Here is a 19,285-nt window from a genome sequence, read left to right as displayed (position 1 = left end):
AGGTTGACTGCTTGGCTCGTCTTGCTTTGATGCGACTCCGTTCAATCGCCGGCGCAACCAACTTGGCGCAACCATGCGCCCATGCCGACTGGTGCCGACCAACCAGACCAATTTTCAAACCGGCTAAACTGATATATGTGCATTTGCAGCGAGGCGAAGCGGTTTCAGAAGCATTATTAATGTATCTGTGATGATGGTGTCTACTGCGGCCACGTGTCTGTTTCGACAATAGAGAACGAGGATTAAAGAAGCGATCGCAAGGGAGAGGCACAACAACTACTGTTCAAACTGGTTCAGACTTCGGTGCTTTGAGCTGCTGTTTCGGCCGTCTTCAGAAAATTGACTTGTGGCACAAGGTGCAGTGGTGCATTTGTGGTGAGCCAAAGTGTGTGTGAAAATTCTAGTCTCGGACGTCCATCGACACGATGTCTGATCGGGAGATCGCCCCGCTGAAGACGCTGGAGGAACTTCTCGGCTTCGAGAAACCATTGTTATGCTCCGTCGAGCCTCTGAGAGACGTAAGGCGGGGCAAACCGGATGACCCAAAGATCCTTTTCTGCCACGACATGATGGGTGGCTACCTGGAGGACAGGTCAGTGCAGAACTAGCGATCGAATAACAACGGTACCAGAATCGAAAAATAAAGCCTTCAGTATGGGGCAAAGACTAGTACTTACATTAGTGGTCTCATAGGGCGAAAATTAGCTGATGGTTTTTGGTTAACTCATCCTCCATGAGTTAACCAAAAACCATCAGTTTGGCAATGAGCCGCTCATTGCCAAACTTGGATTAAACACGTGCGTTTCTCCAAACGTAAAGCCCGTCTTCATCGGTCTCTTCGGCACGTCGGAATGAGGCTCTGAAAAGGCGGCAGGGCGTATTTTCAGGGTCTCATTTCGACGTGTAGCTACTTGTAGCGGCGTTCTTCCTCCTACATCTCACGCAGTGTTGTAACCTAGGCGGGACTTGTGACTGTAGGAAGAAGGAAAAGGAAATGCAAGGGCCTGCTACTGACTGTAGCTGAGCCACCTCCACTGCTTCGTGCGGACTGAGAAAATAGAGGAGAGAAAAAGAAGAGGGAGAGAGAGAGAGGGAAAGACGCGCGTCGCAACCAGTCGCAACAGCCATCATCCGCCACCGAAGCGGTGGCGGGTGCAATAACGGCCTACAACAGGCACAACCGCCGATGGCAGGCGAGCCCCTGCCTCAAACGGCGGGGGCCTACCATTCCCAGCCCCATAAGCTCTGTGTACATGAACTCGACAAAGTCGGGTCGAGTAAGCCTGTCGAGTAAAAAACCAGCTGTCGGGTTCATGTATATGCAGTCGGGTCGAGTAAAATAGCCGCGGAGCGGGTCGCGTTAACTCGCTTGCAAGGGGTAGGTTAACTCTCTTTACCCGCTTGGCTAGAAGCATGTAGACGCTGTCGAGTCAGGGAGTCGAGTTATGGCGAACACTGGGATCAAAAAGCTTCCGGAGCGGCGAGGAGCGTAAGCGAAGTTGAATGCTTTTTAGCCCTCATCAACGATAAAAAGTAATAATCGAAGCTTTCAATAGTAAAAGGCAACTGAATCAAATACGAGTAGGAAACTTGCACAATAACTTCGAATCGCGACGCTACTCACCAACCGGGTCGAGTAATGGTGACCTTGCTTACTCGACGCTGACTCGACCCGGTGCTGTCGAGTCCATGTATGCAGGGCTATAGAGCCAGGAATAGCCACTCAGCCTCCCCACTAGGCAGGAGCCCGGAGGCTCCTGTTTATACACGTATCTAGTCTTCCTGTATACACTCCCTAGGGAGCATATACAGCGCGTTGCACGATTACCGGCGCGCTGTAAAATGCTTCTCCCAGCTAAACCACGGAATCCTCAAAGCTCAAATTTTGCACAGAAATGGCATTTTGTCGTTAGTATCTTCTAATACTGAATTTGTTTGGGGTACTTGCTTGATTCGATCAGAAGTTGGATGTTCCCATTGCGTGCGGCGGCGGCGATGCATGACGAGCCGCTGCCCCAGCGATAGCACTAGCATCGCTGCCACTGCATACGTTGGGAATATCCGAGTTCTGCTGGAATCAGGCAAGTACCCCAAACAAATTTGGTATTAGAAGATACTGTCGACAAAATGCCATTTCTGTGCAAAATTTGAGCTGCAGGAATTCTGCGGTTTAGCTGGGAGAAGCACTCTACACTGTGCCAGTAATTGTGCAACGCGCTGTACAGGAACACTACACGTATCGCCCCTCTAGCACTCTCTACTTCCACATCACACTGAAATAACCTACTTGACCTTGACAGTGGCCACTGGCCACTTGATGGCCTACGTGACTGCCCCATATGCCACACTGATGTTACTTCATGTGACCTTGACAGTGGTTACGGGCCACTTGGTGGCTTACATGACTATGCCTCAGTCACATGGCGACCACCACGCTTATCACAGAAGTTTGACCTCTAAATCTCCCTCAAGGTGAAAACTGTGCATACCCTACGGCTCGAACTACCTGGCGTAGTGAAGCAGTCGCTTTAAAAGCAAGTGAATAAAATTTGGTGTTATGAAGAGGAAGATTTTGTTGACTTCGTTTGTCGTCTGTCGTAGCTGCAGCTTCATGAAGAGATGGTTTGTCTGCATAATTATTCGTACTAGAATTGATAAATAATCACGTGGAGTAAAAGCGGGCGTGGTGGCTAATTTGTGAACGTAGTGGAAGCATTGCGAAGTGGTGTGGATTGACAAAGGATTAAAAAAAAATTCAAAATATTTATTTTCACTGTATATTCCTGTAAATGTTGGCAGAATGTAATTGCCTTTTCCTACAAAAGGTTATTTTAACAGATTTTATATCATTCAATATGTGTGTGAACACCCTTCATCTTGTTGCTTCTGTCCTTTTTTAGTAGCAGCTAGGTGCTGAATGCTACCTCTTGTTGCCTGCTAGGTTCATCCATGGCTGTGGCAAGTCTGACAGCTACCGGTTCCACCACTGGCACCTGATTGATAGCTTTGTATATTTCTCACACTACCTGGTCACCATTCCGCCTCCTGGTTGGATCTCTGCTGGCCACAAGCATGGTGTCAAGGTTTTAGGTGGGTAGCATTGAGCCTGTTGTGTGCGGTCACTCAACATGTTTTCTCTTAAAGTGGCTGCAATTGATCAGATTTCTTTCTTTACAGTATGAGCTGTTCAGCTCTTGTTCCCTGGTTTTCGTGTTGGTGTAATGCCAGTATTTAAAGTCCCACTGTCCACCCTCCGGTCGAAAATATTTTCTTCCCCGGTGACTGTGAGAATTCGTCCTCAGAACGCAAGGCCGCAAAATGTTTTTGAAAAGAGTAACTAATACCGCAGTTACAGCCACTGCAATTACCCGATTCTAGAGTGTTTCTCACCTCCCGTTTCCTCACAAAGGTTTTTCACTTTCCTGCCCTCTCGTCTAACCTCCGCAAGACAAATTCCCCTTCCTCTTCTGCGTTTGGCGGGAGGGGGGGCGTGGAACTCCACCTGTGCGAAAAAAAAAAAAATAAAAAAATAAACGGGTGAGGGAGCGCGCGTCGTTGGATTCAGTCCGGCCACGGCGAGGGAAAAGCGTGCAGCGAGCGATAGACGCCCATCCTTCACCCTCAGACAGTGAGACGGACCAATGGACGTCGTTGCTGACAAATACGTCATAGCTGCGGCTCGACGAGCCAGCGCAGGGAAGTGGGAACCTGGCTTCCCAAAGGAGAACATGAAGAGCTTTGATTTGTACTTTCGTTGCTTTGCGGCGCGCGTGTCACTAGCATTTTGCACAGACTATCTCCGGTACCTAATCGAAACACTGGGCTCGTTTGCTTAGGAGGTCCTTCCCTGGACAGTGGCCCTTTAATAACCGGAGAGTGGTTGCCGTGGGTTGAGGGGGAGGGTTAGTGTTGAATGAGGAATGTACGGTGAGAGCGGAGAAATATACAGAAGTCCGTCTTATATTATGTCAACCCCTCTTAAAGGCCCGTTGCCAGGGTTTCTCGCCACTGGGGCACTAGTAATCCACGTCATTCACAAATTCTACACTGTCAGTTGCCGCTGTCTCTCACTGTTACACAGCAGTAACCATTCATAGAGCTTTGTTTCTTTTGCATAACAAAATATCGCTAGCTGTCATCCTCAGTACTATGGTTGTGCAGGTCTTGTGCCTTAATACGATAGATTCACCATATTTTAATAGGCTATTTTGCACGTGGCTACGCAAGGAGAATAAGTATGCTGCATGATTTTAACTATAACATCAGAAGTGCTCTGCATATCTCATGTGGTATGTGAGATTCCACTGTACACACGATACGGAAGCATCCACCTGGCACAAGACTGCCGATATCCTGACCCTATGCTACCTTCTTCAAAACTTGTGTCAGTTGACACCTTTGAATAAAGGTAGTTTGAAGCATGAATCGAAAAACATCACCAGCTTATCGTGCTGCTTCCAGTCCAAGATTTCTATGATGTGCTGGAAGCAGAGTGATAGAGGCATTGCTAGGGCACTGGATTGGGCATTTAAAATAAAATTTTCTTTCTTGGTCATGTGATACATGTCCATGCATATCTCTAGTTGAGCCTAGATGCAGTGCACAATCTCTGCATTGGTCGCCATTAAAGCAGAGATAATTGTTTTCTGTGCATTGTTTAGCGTGGCTAGCTGGGGGCCGTGTCATGTTTGTTTAGTATGCCTTGAAGAAACTTCTACCAAGTGTGACATCGGCCCAGCTTTGTGGCAGTCTGAGAAACCTCAGATCATTCTCTGTGGGCGATAGGAGAGGAGAAAGAAGGAAAGTCCCAATGCAAAAGAAGATGGTTATGGGGTCTTAATGTCCTGAAGCTATTCAGGCTATGAGGGATGCCACAAGGGAGGGCTTCGGATTAATATGGATCACCCAGGGTTCTTCGAGGCACACTGAGGTTGTGCAGCACATGGATGTTTTTGTATTTTGCCTCGATCGAAACGTGGCCATCATGGCTGGGATCAGACCCGAGTCCTTGGGATCAACAGCTGAACGACAAAGCCACTGAGCCACAGCAGCTCATTAAAATAGGACGAAAAAAGTAGAAAGTGTCTACAAATGAAATTAAGCGTTAACTGTCAAAATGGCCAAGTCACGAGCTCGGGCTAAGGAGAGAACTCTCCCACAAAATGTTGCAATTTTTTCTTTCAGTTCGTTTTTTTTTTTCATTTGTGCTCAAACTTTAGACGAGGTTCTCCTGGTTTTTTTCTAATGGGTGCAAGATTTCTCCCAGCCTGATGCTCGGTTATTCTGGGGTGGAATGCTTGGAAAAAGGGGCCATGGACCAAAATGTTGTGCAGATGGGTCAGTGGTTTGTTCCACCAACAGACAACCTTAAGTCTGCCGTGTGCGACAGAAGTTCATATTTGGCACTGCTATCAACGGTGGTACATGAAATGACCACGTGTCGAGGAATTGTTATTTATGGCTACATGTAAAAGGGGACGCCAAATTGAAACAAAGGCTGAAACCTTTGGTCTAATAGGCTGCGTGTTTGAGACCACTGCTTTACCTGATAACACGCATGTTAAAATAGACTACCATGGTAGTCCTATTGTGTAACCAGAAGCGATTTATCTCTAATGAATTAAGAAAAATTGAACTCTGCTTAGTTTCTGTTTTCATGGCAGCAAACTGGTACACATTTGAGGTGCAAGCTAAAATGGATATGCTGTCAATGCACACTTGTGGTGGTCGCTTGGCAGCATTTCGTGCAGTTGCCACACTTCTCCAACCAATGCCTTGGTTAATGTGTCCCATGGAATCTTTGGAGATTTGCTTATGATCATTCTTTCTTTAGAATCAGTTAAGCCAATTAGTCGCAGACTGGTAATGGCTTGCCTTGGTGCTTTTTCTGAATTTGAAGTCCTGCTGCATGATCCATTTGTGGATGGAGCAGTGATGGATATAGGACAGAGGGCTGACCTAGCACTCTATCCTATTTCCATTTTTTTTTCCTGATTGTGTTCTCACTGCTGATACAAATGGATTGAGGCCAACTAGCCAGGAAGGTCGTGTTATTCAAGAACTGCTGCATGACTTTTGTATCTGTGGTGTGTGCATATCAGAGTAGTGCAGATAAGTTTGGCAGAAAGTGCTCTGTAACTTTTTTGTTTACAAGTGAGCAGCAACATATAATACCGGTTTTCTCAAGCAGGGGATAATAGTGAAGATTTCCTCCCCTACGGATGTCATTGGCTGGTGCACTTGCCCTTTTGCAGTGTTGATAAATTTTAAGCCTGGTACCAATTTGCTTACCTGTTTTATACTTTATATTCTTTACACATTTGAAGCCAGACGTCACGGCTTTGTGTTCCTTCTTAACCTTACCTAACCTAGCCTAACCTGCCTAACCGAACCAAACCTAACCTAACCAAACCTAAACTAACCTAATTTAACCTAACCTGACCTCTAACTGAACTTAACCTAGCCTAGCCTCGTCATACTTGAGAAGAATGACTCATCTTTTTGGTGGTTTTAACGGGCAGATTTTATTATAAAGACTTCCTTCACTGTGGATTAGCACACAAGGAAGACGTACACAGAAGGTAGGGGAACAGGACACACGCTACACTGGTGACATGCAGCTAAAGCAACTATGTTCTGTTTTCTTTCATTTCGGTGCTTCGTGCACTTTGAAACCAGCGGATAACAGTGCAAAACGAAGTGAAACCCACTTGATACTGCTGCAGCAGGTGAGGAGCGAACGGTGAGGTGGTTGCGCCCCTTGCGGCGGCAGAGAGCGTAACTTAAGGAGAAACATTCCCATTGCTCTTGCGGCGATTGAGAAAGCCATAAGAAACAGCGTGCGCTCTCTCTCGAGTCCGGCCGTGCCTAACCTAACCTAACCTCGCCTAACTAAGCCTAGCCTAACCTAACCTAACTTAATCAAAACATTTTCACAAAGGTGAAACTAAGAAAAACCTACCCGACGCCACTGCAGCAGGCGTGGAGAGAACAGTGAGCAGTAGTGGAAAAGCAGTGAAATTATCTCCACTGCACAACAAACATCAGTTCAGTTCAGTCGTGTCCGACTCTTCGTGACCCTATGGACCATGTCACGCCACGCTTTCCGGTCTCTCACTAACAACAAACATAGACATCCTCATAATGTCAACTTCTGCATTGATCCCACTTGCACTTTTTGTGGCTTTTCAGGAACCTTTATCGTGGAGTCAGAACCAGGCACCAAGGTCCTCAACGAGATCTGGGAAGCCAACCTTGTGTCTAAAGTAGCGTCCCAACTCGCCCTCGTTGCTGCCTCGTACAAGTTTGATGGATGGCTTATCAACATTGAGAGTGAAATGGTTAGTGTTGTTTTGCAGTTCTTATTTTAATAGCTTATGGCAGTAGCTATAAAAAAGAATGACCGGGCAGTTTATCTTGAGGAGAGTCACAAATTGTCCTGTGCTAACGCAGTTAGCTCAGGTTTTGCATGATTTGGCTAACGTAACCCAACTGGCTGGCCTCGTACGATGTATATAATGTACGCTGCCCAAGTTGGCCCCACTTTAACCGAGCTGTATGAACCTGCCTGCGTTGCCCAGGAGTGGCATGTCGGACTAAGGTTTTCAGTGGGTTGGATTGATGATTTAAAAGTGCTGCCCAAATTAGCAGCCCCTGCCAATTCAGCCATGTGATCAGCAAAAAAAATACAGGGAAAATGAGGGGCTTCTATATGACATACTTAAGAAGGGATAAAGCATAGGGGATTATTACTTTCTTTTTCATGTTGCTGAGTGTGAAGTATTAATTAACTGTGAAGATAATTTAATAGAAAATAGGAGAAAAAAATAACCACATGCCGCCAATGGGATTTGAATCTGCGGCCTCTGAATTTTGCATCCTGCTGTCCCATTGGATAACGTTCTATGTAACACTCGCAGTAGGACGGGCCATTCCGCCAAGCTGCTGGCATATGTTCTGGGGGTTAGATTAGAAGCAATGTAAATATCTATGAAGACAGAAGATTAAACAACCGTCTCCGTAGCTTGGTGGTAGGATACTGGACGCAAAATTCCAAGGTCCTAGGTTGAGATTCCATAGGCGGCATTTGGTTGTTTTTTAGTCTACTTAATAATGATTACATCATTACTCACGTTCATCAACACACACACAAAGAAAATTGCCTATGCTTTTCGTGGTGCCAGGGGCAGTTGCCTTCATTCTTACGTGGTCGCACAAACTGCCGACACAGACATGAGGGTCACTGCTGCCTGAGCCTAATGCTAATGCACTAAATGCCATTGTGACACGAAAGGAGGTTAACAATTCAAGTGCATTGAGTTGATCAGTGTTTTTGCTAGAAGGGACATTGTAACTGCTTAATGTACTTTGTACATGATTATGGATGAAATGAACTCCTAGCTTTTTTTTTTTTGAGAGGGTGCTGCACATGGGGGGGGGGGGGGGGGGGGGGGGGGGGCAGCTATTTATTTGGTCACATGATTTTACTATCCTGCGCAAATAATATTGCGTCAAAGAGTGAGTGAGATGAGATAGAACATTGGCAGCCATTTTTGTGCAGACTGTGTCACCGGTAATATCACTTAAAATTTTTTTTATGTTTAAGCACAATGAGCATATTAAAAAGAGAGAGAGAGATTGGTTAAACGACTCTACAGATGCTTCCTTGGCAAGTTCTAACTTTTCGATGTTCTTTTTTTCATTTGTGATAGTTTGTATGAAATTTTGCACACTTCTGTAAAACTATGCTTGGTGTATTTTGTGAGGCAAAAATCTAATTTTTAATGCGAAAAATGTATCCTCTATGAAAGCTCTAAGCATAGCCGACATTGGCTGTCACTGTGGTGCCCTGTGTCTCAGAATGGCGCGAAGTATTTTGGTTATGTTCACTACAGCTGCTTCTTACTGGATTGTCCTTTCACCTTGCCACTGCCAACGATTGGTATTACAGCTCAAAAGCAGTGCTCCATTCGTGTGACCAGTTGTAAGTCAGCAGGCGACATTTTGTTTCTAGTGTTCCTTTTTGACTGTACAGGAAGAAAATATGATATTCTTTGTCATCTGTCTTCTTGTATTCACACCTACTTTCACAGTTGCCTCTTAGTGAATTGTCACCTCAGCCTTAGGTCAGCACTCATGGACTTTGCTGCTGGCAATATTGCATTAGTGCTTTTCTGCTGACCCACTTGTCCTTCGTGCATGTCATATTTTCAGGATAAGAACTGTGGTCCGTTCCTTCTGGAATTCCTCAAAGCTGTCACAAGAGAAACTCACCGCTCCGTGCCCGGCTCGTTGGTCATCTGGTACGACAGTGTGCTGCTGGATGGCAAACTGGACTGGCAGAATGAGCTCAACGAGAAGAATGCGAGCTTCTTCGACCTCTGTGATGGCATCTTTCTCAACTATGCCTGGACCGAAGAGATGCTGCTGAAGTCCGCGGGCCATGCCGGTACTCGCAAGAGTGATGTCTATGTTGGCATTGATGTGTTTGCTCGCAAGACAAAGTACTCTGGTGGCTATGAGACATTCAAGGTGAGTGGTGCTTCAGTGTCTCACTTGCCTGGCATTGCAGAACAATGAAGATCAAAATGAGTAGACTAAATCAAGAAGCCAGTGGTCACTTCAACCATGAGTGTAAAATATGGAGCAAGAAATAAAGGAAAATCACAAATAGAACAGTCAGCATTTGTAGGCACAGTGAGGGTGCTTTTACTGTTGCTGGGGGAGCATGCACTCTTTCTTCAGCTTGTAAATTGTGTCAGGTTCACTTAGTGAATTTAGTGAGTTTTTTTTAGTGAAAAAAAAAAGAAAAAAGAGGCTTACAGCTATCAAGCTCACAGGGAGGTTTTTATGTTCCATTCATGAAGCAGAAGTGATTTTCTTGTATGTTGGAAAAAGTATGTTTGTTTGCTGATGTTACCTTTGAGAAGATGGTATCCTCGGGGTAACAAACTAGAAATCGGCATTCTCTTTCCATTGCACCATTAAACTTGTCAGTTAATTGTTAGAAATATTACTATTTTTTTTCACGAGGAACACCACTTATTGAAATTACTTCAACGATGATGATGTTAAGCAGAAATCAGTGCATTTATTTAAAGAACACCTTTATTGAGTAATGTTAATAACCGTGTCATGGAATTTTCTTGCTATGTACACTTTTTTTTTTCATGTCAGTATGTTTTTTTTTCCTAAACATTGTTCCCACGTATGATCTTGTATACAAGATCACAGCATACATAAATAACATAAACAAATAAACAAGCAGTGCCACGTGGCTTGCATGAATGTTCATCTTGCATGGAATGCTTTAGAACTCTGGTTCTTAGCTGCGCACAAAATGAGAGATAGTTTGAATATTAGTAGAGGTGGTTGAAGACTTGGAGCGATTGTGCGTAGACGTATTGTGCGAAAGATGCCTTCTTTAATGTAACTGTGGCCCCATTTCGGGCCTGAATTGTGCATGCGCACAAAATAATTGTGCAAATCATGTTGCACGGATTCATTGCTCCGATTCATCCATGTATGGTGAGCCTGAGTATTAACGCTACAGTTTTTAACAATGGCTCTTCAGGCTTGCACGTACACATGGCCTCGATCAGGTACAGTTCAAGTCACGTGTGTTCTACATGCAGCTTCAAGGTCTTCGTGTCCTGCCATGAAAGGTGTTATGCTCAAATGCAAGTTTTTATGGTGTCCTTCCCCAGAGTATACCACTTCTTGATCATTCCCTGTGCTGTATGATGGCAGCCCATGGAACTCCAGGGGGTGAAAGTTTCCGGAGCCCTCCATTGCGGTATCTCATAGCCTGAGTCACTTTAGGATACAAACCCCACGAACCAAATCAAACCATTCCCAACAGTGGGGTGCACCCATTGTGGTCATTGCACTATCCTCTTCATGGCACCAGTGAAAAATAAGAGAAACTGGTGCATTGCATTAGTGATCTGTTTTTTGGACGAACAGCACATACCCTTGGATATTTTGTGATCTGGGGAACTGCAAAAAGTCTGATGGTGCTATATATTTGGCCGTTAGATGGGGGAAAAAAAGTTCTGAGAGCACGGCAGAACCTGCAGTGGAGAAATGCAAAGGCCTGAGCGTTGCTGTTGCACACGGTACATCGCGTGCCCCTTGTCGAACACAACCAGCATTCCGTTGAATGCATCAAAGTTCACCGGCGTTCTACAACTGGTTTACAGGAAGGGAAAGGTGCAGTATCTGTCACACTTGTTTCTGCAGACACCCGAAGTCGTTTTGGGGTCCCATTGAGTCCACATGCACGGTGACCGTGTGATGGGGCTAGTAAAGGTTTGGCTTTAACAAAATAGGTGCCCTCATTCACGTTGGAAAAGGTACACTGTGAACATTGGTTTGGACGCAGTGTGTTATAATGCTATTTCTTTGTCGGGAATGTTCCATCAACCTCCAGATGAAAACTGCTGCTCTGGCTAGTTCCACCCCTGAGGATTATCAGCCGATACCTTAATATTTACCTGTTCTTGTCACCAAACCACGTGCAGGCTCAATGTTCATGCAGTTCCAACAGTTGTAGGGAAAGTGGTTGTGATTCATATTTCTGAGGCTTTGGCTATGTTACTTTTATTATAGGTGTTTTGTTGTGCTTGCAACTTCTGCTGTGGGACCTTAGTAACTATAGTGAGATCGCATTGGTAACGACAGTACCTTTTCTTTTCACTTGTATTGCTTAGTAACGCCAAATCATTGTGCAGCAGACTAAAACCTGTGCTTGAGCCTTGTATTTGTCGCATATGCCAAGCTGGAGGGCAGTTCACTTATTTCATTTTCCAGAAAAAAAACAACAAAAAAGACAAGCTGTTGTGAGCTTCTGTAAAAACCCAGAAAGCTGCTGTTGTGTGTGTGCACCGTGTTGGTATATTTGCAGAGCTGCTCACTGCACCTGGAAGCTATCTGTTTCAAACTGCTGTTTTTGTGTGAGTGCTAGATGGTTTTTGTCTCTGCCTATGCCGGATTGTGGAGGCCATTCTGCAGGAGGGCTGCTGGCATTCTTAAGATCCAGCATAATGAGAAATCCTGAGATGACTGGCATTCATCGAAATGTGCCAGGCTTTTATGCGATTGTATTGCATAATTGTTTTTCAAAGGACCACACACACAAAAAAATATATATAACTTGTGCTAGCCTAGAAATACAGTGGCCAGGAAGCATATAAAAAGTGTGCATCATTAGGTGTTATTTTTTTGCTTTTTAAATTCTAGTGAGAGCAGGGAGTAGCTTCCTTGGCATTTGCAAGGTGTTGTGGCTTTTGTGGAAATTTGCATGCACTGGATGTCTTCTACCCAGGCAGTAGTTGGTGGAGGGGCGGCAGCTGCGAAGGGGGGGTGCTTGAAGAGGGCGTAGTCTGGGGACGCAGGCGGGCTGTAGCACTGTCTTTGTGGCAGCCTCTGAAACCCTTTGCCTTGGCCAGCAAGTATCAGAAGGTAGCGGTCATCTCTTGGAACTGTCCTGCCAGAGTGGCGCAGTGGTTAGGGTGCTCGGCTACTCTGCTCAAGGATGCGGGATCGGATCCCGGCCTCGGTGGCTGCTTTTCGATAGAGGCGAACAACAAGGTGCTCGTGTGCTGTGCGATGCCAGTGCACGTTATAGAACCCCAGGCGGTTGAAATTTCTGGAGTCCTACACTACGGCATCTCTCATAGCCTGAGTTGCTTTTGGGATGTTAAACCCTGCAAATCAAATCAACATCTCTTGAAACTGTTTGTAAGCTGCAGGTGACCAAACAAATGTGAATGATGGACATGCATCAGAGCCAACCTGCACAGATGTATTTGTCGTGAAGTGACAGTCCTGGCATAACATGCAGGAACACCGCCACAGTTGTGACGTAACAGCAAAGCCTGTATTATTTGGGATGAATGTGCACCACCCGACAAAATGCGGCACCAGATGTATTCACTTAACAGTCATTCAGTTTTCAGACATTGTTAGTATTTAAGGAAGAGCATGGTGATAGTTCAGTGTTGGTTTTCAGGCTCCTTTATTCATTTTGCTGCTGGGACAACATGACGTTATGGTTGGGCTGTCTGCATGGTGTCATATTTACCTTTGCAGTTTAAAAGCAGTGTGTCTTCTTCTATTTTACAATCGTCTGTGACCTGAGAATATTTATTGGTGAAAAAGTCTACAGTTTATCAGGAATTTGTTGAAGCCTCATAAACAGAGAGTTAGGTATGCACGTTGCAGTAAAACCGAGATATTCTTGAATAAAAAAAAAAAAAAAAAGAATGTAACAAGGTCTATAACAGGGATTTTTACAATGCATGTAAACAAGTGCAGTCAGGGCTCCTATTGGAGGATAATTTAATGCTGCAGTTAACTTGCAAATAGTTTGAGAAAGTGCATATTATGAAGGCAGTGAAATATTGGAAACGGTACAATCTCTTTGTGAGGAAGGGTTTTCATTGAATTGCTAGGAGTGGTTGTGGCAGCCCTGAGAGCTCCTATTTTATTTTCAGGCAGTTGAAGTGGCTCGCAAGCATGGACTTTCTTCAGCCATCTTTGCTGCCGGCTGGGTGTATGAGACTCAAGGCAAGAAAGACTTTGCCACCAACCAGTGCCGGTAGGTTTCAGTGAAGGCACAGTACTTCTGTGCAGCATTTAAGAACACATTCCTTGTGAAAGCAGTTTGTTGAGAGGTACTAAGCTGGGTGGTGTTCATAATCATCACCTCATCCAAAAATGTTGCAGGGAAGCAGTTACATAGGAATGTCTTCAGGAGAGCCCGACATGTAAAATCAGCTTATGCGCAAACACGTTACAGTGTCATTGTCGTCAAGGGTGCTCACTTTACTTTTGTGGTCGTCTGGTAACTCAGTATCCAAAGATAACAACATCCTAATGGCAGCTGTTGTGCCGTCATTGACAAGAATACCATATTTGCTGCACCTAATACTAGTTTCATCACCATCATCAGCCGGACTATACCCACTGCAGTGCGAAGGCCTCTCCCACATTTCTCCAATTAATCCAGTCCTGTGCTAGCTGCATCTACTTTACCCCTGCAAACTTGTTAACCTCACCCGCCCACCTAACCTTCTGCTGCTCCCTGCTACACTTTCCTTCCCTTGGAATCCAGTTTGTTACCCTAAGTGACCATCGATTGTCCTATCTATGCACTACATGTCCTGCTTATGCCCACTTTCTCGATTTCCACTAGAAAGTCAGTGACTCGAGTTATTTCTCTGACCCACACTGCACGCTTCCTATCTCTTAACGTTACACCTAGCGTTTTTCGTTCCATAGCCCTCTGCATTCTCCTCAACTTAAGTAGAACCCTTTTCTTTAGTCTCCATGCTTTAGCCCTATAGGTGAGTACAGGTAAGATGCAACTGTTGTATCTGCTGGTAATCCATCAGTCACAGTGTGACATACTGTGCCCCGTTTCGTCCCCACCTCTTCCCTATAAGGAATCTAAGATACCAGTTTAAGACATGTTTTTCTCTTTTATGCATCATTTTCTTCTACAACATAATATAGAACACTAATATAGAACACATCCACCTCTTACAGAAAAAGTATCTCCGACACACATATAATGCTTCTTATACTGCTTCAACATCCACTTTCTTTAAGAACTCCGGTGTAATTCCAGCTTACAATTTATATAAATATCGCTTAAGTCATATGTATAAAAAAGAAACCCATAGGAATGTCAACAATCTACGTAACCTATCTCAATTACAGGACAGCACTCAAAGCTACGTCACGAGACATTTTGAAAACTGGTCAGTACCCACGTCACGTTCGAATTACGGGAAACAGAGTCTTAAGTACATAATACCATCACTTTTAAATTACTATAATTCAATTCGTTTTGATCTTTTCACGGCATCCTGCAAAGACCTCCGGGAGATGTTTTCGATTTCTATGTAATATTGTCTAACCCTGCTGATGTTTTTGTTTGCTTTTGTAATAATGCGTTTCTATGTTGTTTTCATTTAAACATTAACTAATGATTACTATGTTTACATAATATTAAATATGTACCTGTATACTTGTTTTAATGAAGAGTATGTGTGCATATGTGATGCTGCCATGCTGCCGAAAGAAAAGAAGGGATTGTGGACCCGTCAAGCTGTCCATGGACAGCTTTTTTTCTACAATCCCCCCATCTGTATTTGATGGCAAATAAAGATTTCATTCATTCAATTACCGGGCATGGAAAAAGATGATGTGTAGTGGTATGTTGCTCTTTGTGATATAGAAATCACACCATCATATAATACTCATCAGTAAATAATTCACAGATGACCAGTGTGATTCTTACGGCAGGGCAAGCACTAGCATCAGTGTTCCCCACTGCAGGAGCAGCCGCAGCCACTGCAGTGTGTCGCACACCGTACACCCTGTCCCACTTTCCCCAATGCAATCCATCAGTCACAGTGTGACACTGTGCTCCCCTCAACACCATCCCCTCCCTTTAAGGAATCTAATTGCCGGGTGTAGTTTCCTCTCGCCACCTATCACCCCCCAAGGCTTTTCCTTTCCTATTCCTCTTGCCTGGAAGTGGAGGTGGAGGAAGCGTGTGGTACAGCTTTATCGCCTTTCCACCAAGGTATCACAAGCTGCCGCTGGATGTTTTTGTGATGATGGGTGTTATAATGATAACGCATTAAAAATCTTCGACCTGTACAGTGGAAAATATGGCAAACAGTTCCGCCACTTTCAAAATCTATGCAGGTGTAGCCATTTAAAGGTCAGTTCTTTTAGTGGTGCATTATTTAGCAGTACCGCAGATGAAAATGTGCTGCAGTCCCTGGCAGAATCAAGCCAGTGAAACTGATATTTTGGGAGTAAAACACAGCACTGGCACTATCTGTTTCTAGAAGTGTGAAGCTCAGTTTTAAGAGGCAATGGAAAATCTGTGGAGATGTCTGCCAGAGTTCTGAAGTGCGCACGCTGTTTTGGAACTTGTGCAGGTTTTGGGACTTTCCGGAGCACTGCTGCCCAGAGTGGCGCGTCACGACGCTGCCACTGTGCACGAGTTTCTGTCAGGGATTCGGCGAGAAACTGTTTAAAGCTGGAGAGGTCAGCCATTCTTATTCATTTACTCTGCAAGAGGGACTCGAGGGAATTTCGGTTGTGGTTAAGGCCTCTAGCTTTTCAAAGTTTTCATGGAAAATGGCACATTGAAGCATTTTTTCTTTCGCAGAATTGAATGTTTGCAGTTGCACATTATTTTTCTTTTTAGTGCTACAGCCATTATTTGGCATCAGCAGGAACGACAGAGCACTGAAAAAAATATGCGGGCATTAAAGCGCCACCTTTTTAAGGCCATGACGTGACAGCTTTAGCGGCTCCCACCTGTGGCTTTTTTATTCTGTGTGCACCCACTGTTCTACTTGCCTAATCGCTGATCCCTTAGGTTGTGCCTCTGTTATCTCGCACACACTCGTTAGCATACATTAGAAAGCTACCACATTTCGTGCAAGTCCACTCAACACTGATATAAAGCCCTGCTTTAACCACGCGCACATAACACTGAAATAAATCACGTCAATATACCCCATAAAGACTGCACAAAATTTATAATGACTAAACTAAGAGCTAAATGGCAGGCTTCATGATTGGACATACACATCTCATGCACAACTTCATACTCCTCAGACAAGAAAAACCTACATGTGAGACATGCAATGAACAACTGACAGTAAACCACATTTTAATATCATGCACGAAATATGAGGAAATCGGGAGGAAACGTTTTATGTGCTTCTATAATAAACACATTCCATTTTATCCGAGTCTTTTGCTAGGAAAGAATGCCATTGTTTAAATTTCTTCTATTTTTGATTTTTTAAAAGAAGTAAAGCTGATGAACAAACTCTGAGTTATTTTTAACAAGAACTGCTTTACCCTGAGTTTGGCGCGTGATGGCCTTAGTTGCCTATGTGCCATAAAACCCAACACAACACACAACACAAGCCATTGGCCACATGGCCTTTTGGTCGCAGGTCTTGTCATCCAAGGGCCTTGGAGAGTTAGCAACTGCTGCCATTTTGACCATGTCTTACAGTATTGCAGCTTCATAGAACCCACCAATACATTAGTGTTCAGTCATGTTATCTGCCATCTACGACTCAAAAAATGCTGAGAAAGAAAAAAAGAAAAGCCCAGATGACATTAGTATGAGTGACCTGATGCACTCTCTGTGTTGGCTTGGCAAGCTGGCCATGTCGCTGTCTGTGCCAAGCATAACCACACGTGGCTCCTGCCACGGTGAGTGCCGCCTGAAGCTTGTCCATCCAGGTTCCAAAGGAGATAACTCAGATACCGCCAATTGCACGGAAAACATGAGAAATAAAAATTACCTCTCTGAAGTTTAGCCAGACATACTATATAAAATGCAGTGGAGATGTTTTAAAAACTGAACCGCACTTTGTGGAAGTGAAGGATAATTTTTTTATACCATTTCTTGTGTGCTTATTGTTCATCTTCTAAACTCGAATGCATTATCGAGATAACTAATGAAGTTCCAAAGGAAACTGTATTTGAATGGTTCATTGAAAATATGTAGTTCTAGCCAAATGATCAGGCAGGCCTAGTTTGGAAAGTTGCATTATTGATGGTGGAGCGAGGGGGTGAAGAAATATGTGAGGAGGGTTGTTTTTAGGTAGTTGTCAGATATACGAGTTTTACAAGAATGCTAAATTGGGCGAGTTGGTGCATTCGCATTTTAGGAAACGTAGCGCAAAGAAGACAAGGACAAAAAAAAGAAGGAAACACACACGAGCGCACGAGCGCTCGTGTGTGTTTCCTTCTTTTTTTGTCCTTGTCTTCTTTGCGCTACGTTTCCTAAAATACGAGTTTTAGGCAGCTGCCTTCTTGGTTTTCTGTCTTTCGTTCTGTGCCAGTGGTGGGAGCTTCGTTGTTTAGCCCTATTGACATTTAATTTCCAGTGCTTATCATTATTTTGCTCGCTCACTCGCTTGGTATGCTGCTGAAGAAACCCAGCAGATATTCTCATGCACACACTGGCTTGCTTGCACACCCACATCTCTATTTGCCATCACTCGCTCATGCAGTTATTTACAGCATTCACTTGGCCTTTGCGTATAGTCATTCGCTCATCTACAGCACTCATTCAGTTAGTAGCTCATTCATTTACTCCATCGTTTCACTCACTCACCCACTCACCTCCTCACTTACTCTCACTCAACTCACTCCACTTCACTCAGCTCAGTTATTTACTCACTCCGCTTGCTTACAGAGAAGTGTGCAGGGTAAGGGGCTCTAGAATGGGTGAATCCAATAGCGTACATCAGATATCAGAGATTCATAGTGAGCAAAAAAAAATGCAACCTCAAGTAAAAGCAAAACAAGAGTTACTGTTCAGGAAGGCCTACCAGAGATGGACAGTTTTAAGGCTTCTTTCTGGATGATGTTTGCCACAGCTGTGGTGAGTGATTTCGCAGCTCTCTTGGTTATGCTCACAAGAGAAAAAAAAAAACAAAAAAACAAGACGGTGCTTTGCATGACCGTGTCGGTGCAGGTAGTGAGGCCCATTGCCTGGTTCGACCTGTCCCGGCAGCAGCTGCAGCCTCGTGACCAGGGGCATTCGCTCTGTGATGGCTGTGGAGTGGCCGAGGTGTGCACAGAGTGGGCATACAATGGCGGCGGCTGCCTGCTGTTGCGCTTCACCCCTGACCCTGCAAAGCCCAAGGCCAGTCCTTACTTCAGGTGAAACAGTCATGGAAAGCTGGGCTGAGCTTGGCTTCTTTCCTGTTGTTTTCTTTTTATCTTTTTAGTGATGGTTGTGGGCCCTCTGTGCGATTTAGGGTATTGCTATAGATTCGTTTCGTTTTTTAACTCTTTCTCCACCGTGGGGAAAATGTCCATTTCTTGTAGGTTTTCTTAGCATTTTTTTTTTCTGCGAAAGCTATTAGATTTAATATTTTAGGTGACTCATGAAATGGAAGCTAAATAAATAGTAACATAGAAGTTTGAACAATCAGATGTGCATTGTAACATATAATTTTGATTGGCAAAAACATTCTTGAAAAAGATTGGACAAATTTTGTAACTATATGCTTGTACCAGAAAAGAAAGAACTTAAAATTTTCCTGAAATATACAAAATGTTTGGTCTCATATTGGCCACTACCTCTGACAAAATGGAGGTCTTAAATTGAATAGTATTTTTGGTATAAAATATTAGATGGACGTGAAAACCGGGGCCATCAACAAAAACGAAATTAACCAGTGCGCGGACAGCAGTGTTCCAGCCAGGTTTCCATCATCGTTGC

The 19,285-nt window shown here is 44.3% G+C and overlaps 1 protein-coding gene across 2 annotated transcripts in view; it reads left to right on the top strand.

The window, feature by feature from the left end:
• Nucleotides 1-322: 322 nt before the first annotated feature.
• LOC146188006 (cytosolic endo-beta-N-acetylglucosaminidase-like) overlaps nucleotides 323-19,285 on the top strand; it is a 46,432-nt gene continuing 27,469 nt past the window's right edge. For both annotated transcript variants that reach the window (XR_014707463.1, XM_084603591.1), the window contains exons 1-7: nucleotides 323-592; nucleotides 2,942-3,090; nucleotides 7,192-7,340; nucleotides 9,214-9,531; nucleotides 13,497-13,600; nucleotides 15,960-16,068; nucleotides 18,533-18,720. Coding sequence is in view for 1 of the 2 variants with exons in the window: in XM_084603591.1 (XP_084459717.1) it covers nucleotides 426-592; nucleotides 2,942-3,090; nucleotides 7,192-7,340; nucleotides 9,214-9,531; nucleotides 13,497-13,600; nucleotides 15,960-16,068; nucleotides 18,533-18,720 (1,184 nt within the window). In the remaining variant the exon portion in view is untranslated. The remainder of the gene's footprint in view (nucleotides 593-2,941; nucleotides 3,091-7,191; nucleotides 7,341-9,213; nucleotides 9,532-13,496; nucleotides 13,601-15,959; nucleotides 16,069-18,532; nucleotides 18,721-19,285) is intronic.

Source organism: Amblyomma maculatum, chromosome 5, assembly GCF_055883805.1.
Source record: "Amblyomma maculatum isolate TAMU_Amacu chromosome 5, ASM5588380v1, whole genome shotgun sequence".
NCBI lineage: Eukaryota > Metazoa > Arthropoda > Arachnida > Ixodida > Ixodidae > Amblyomma > Amblyomma maculatum.
The sequence above is the reverse complement of the archived record's forward strand: the minus strand, read 5'-3'. Positions and strand labels throughout refer to the sequence as shown.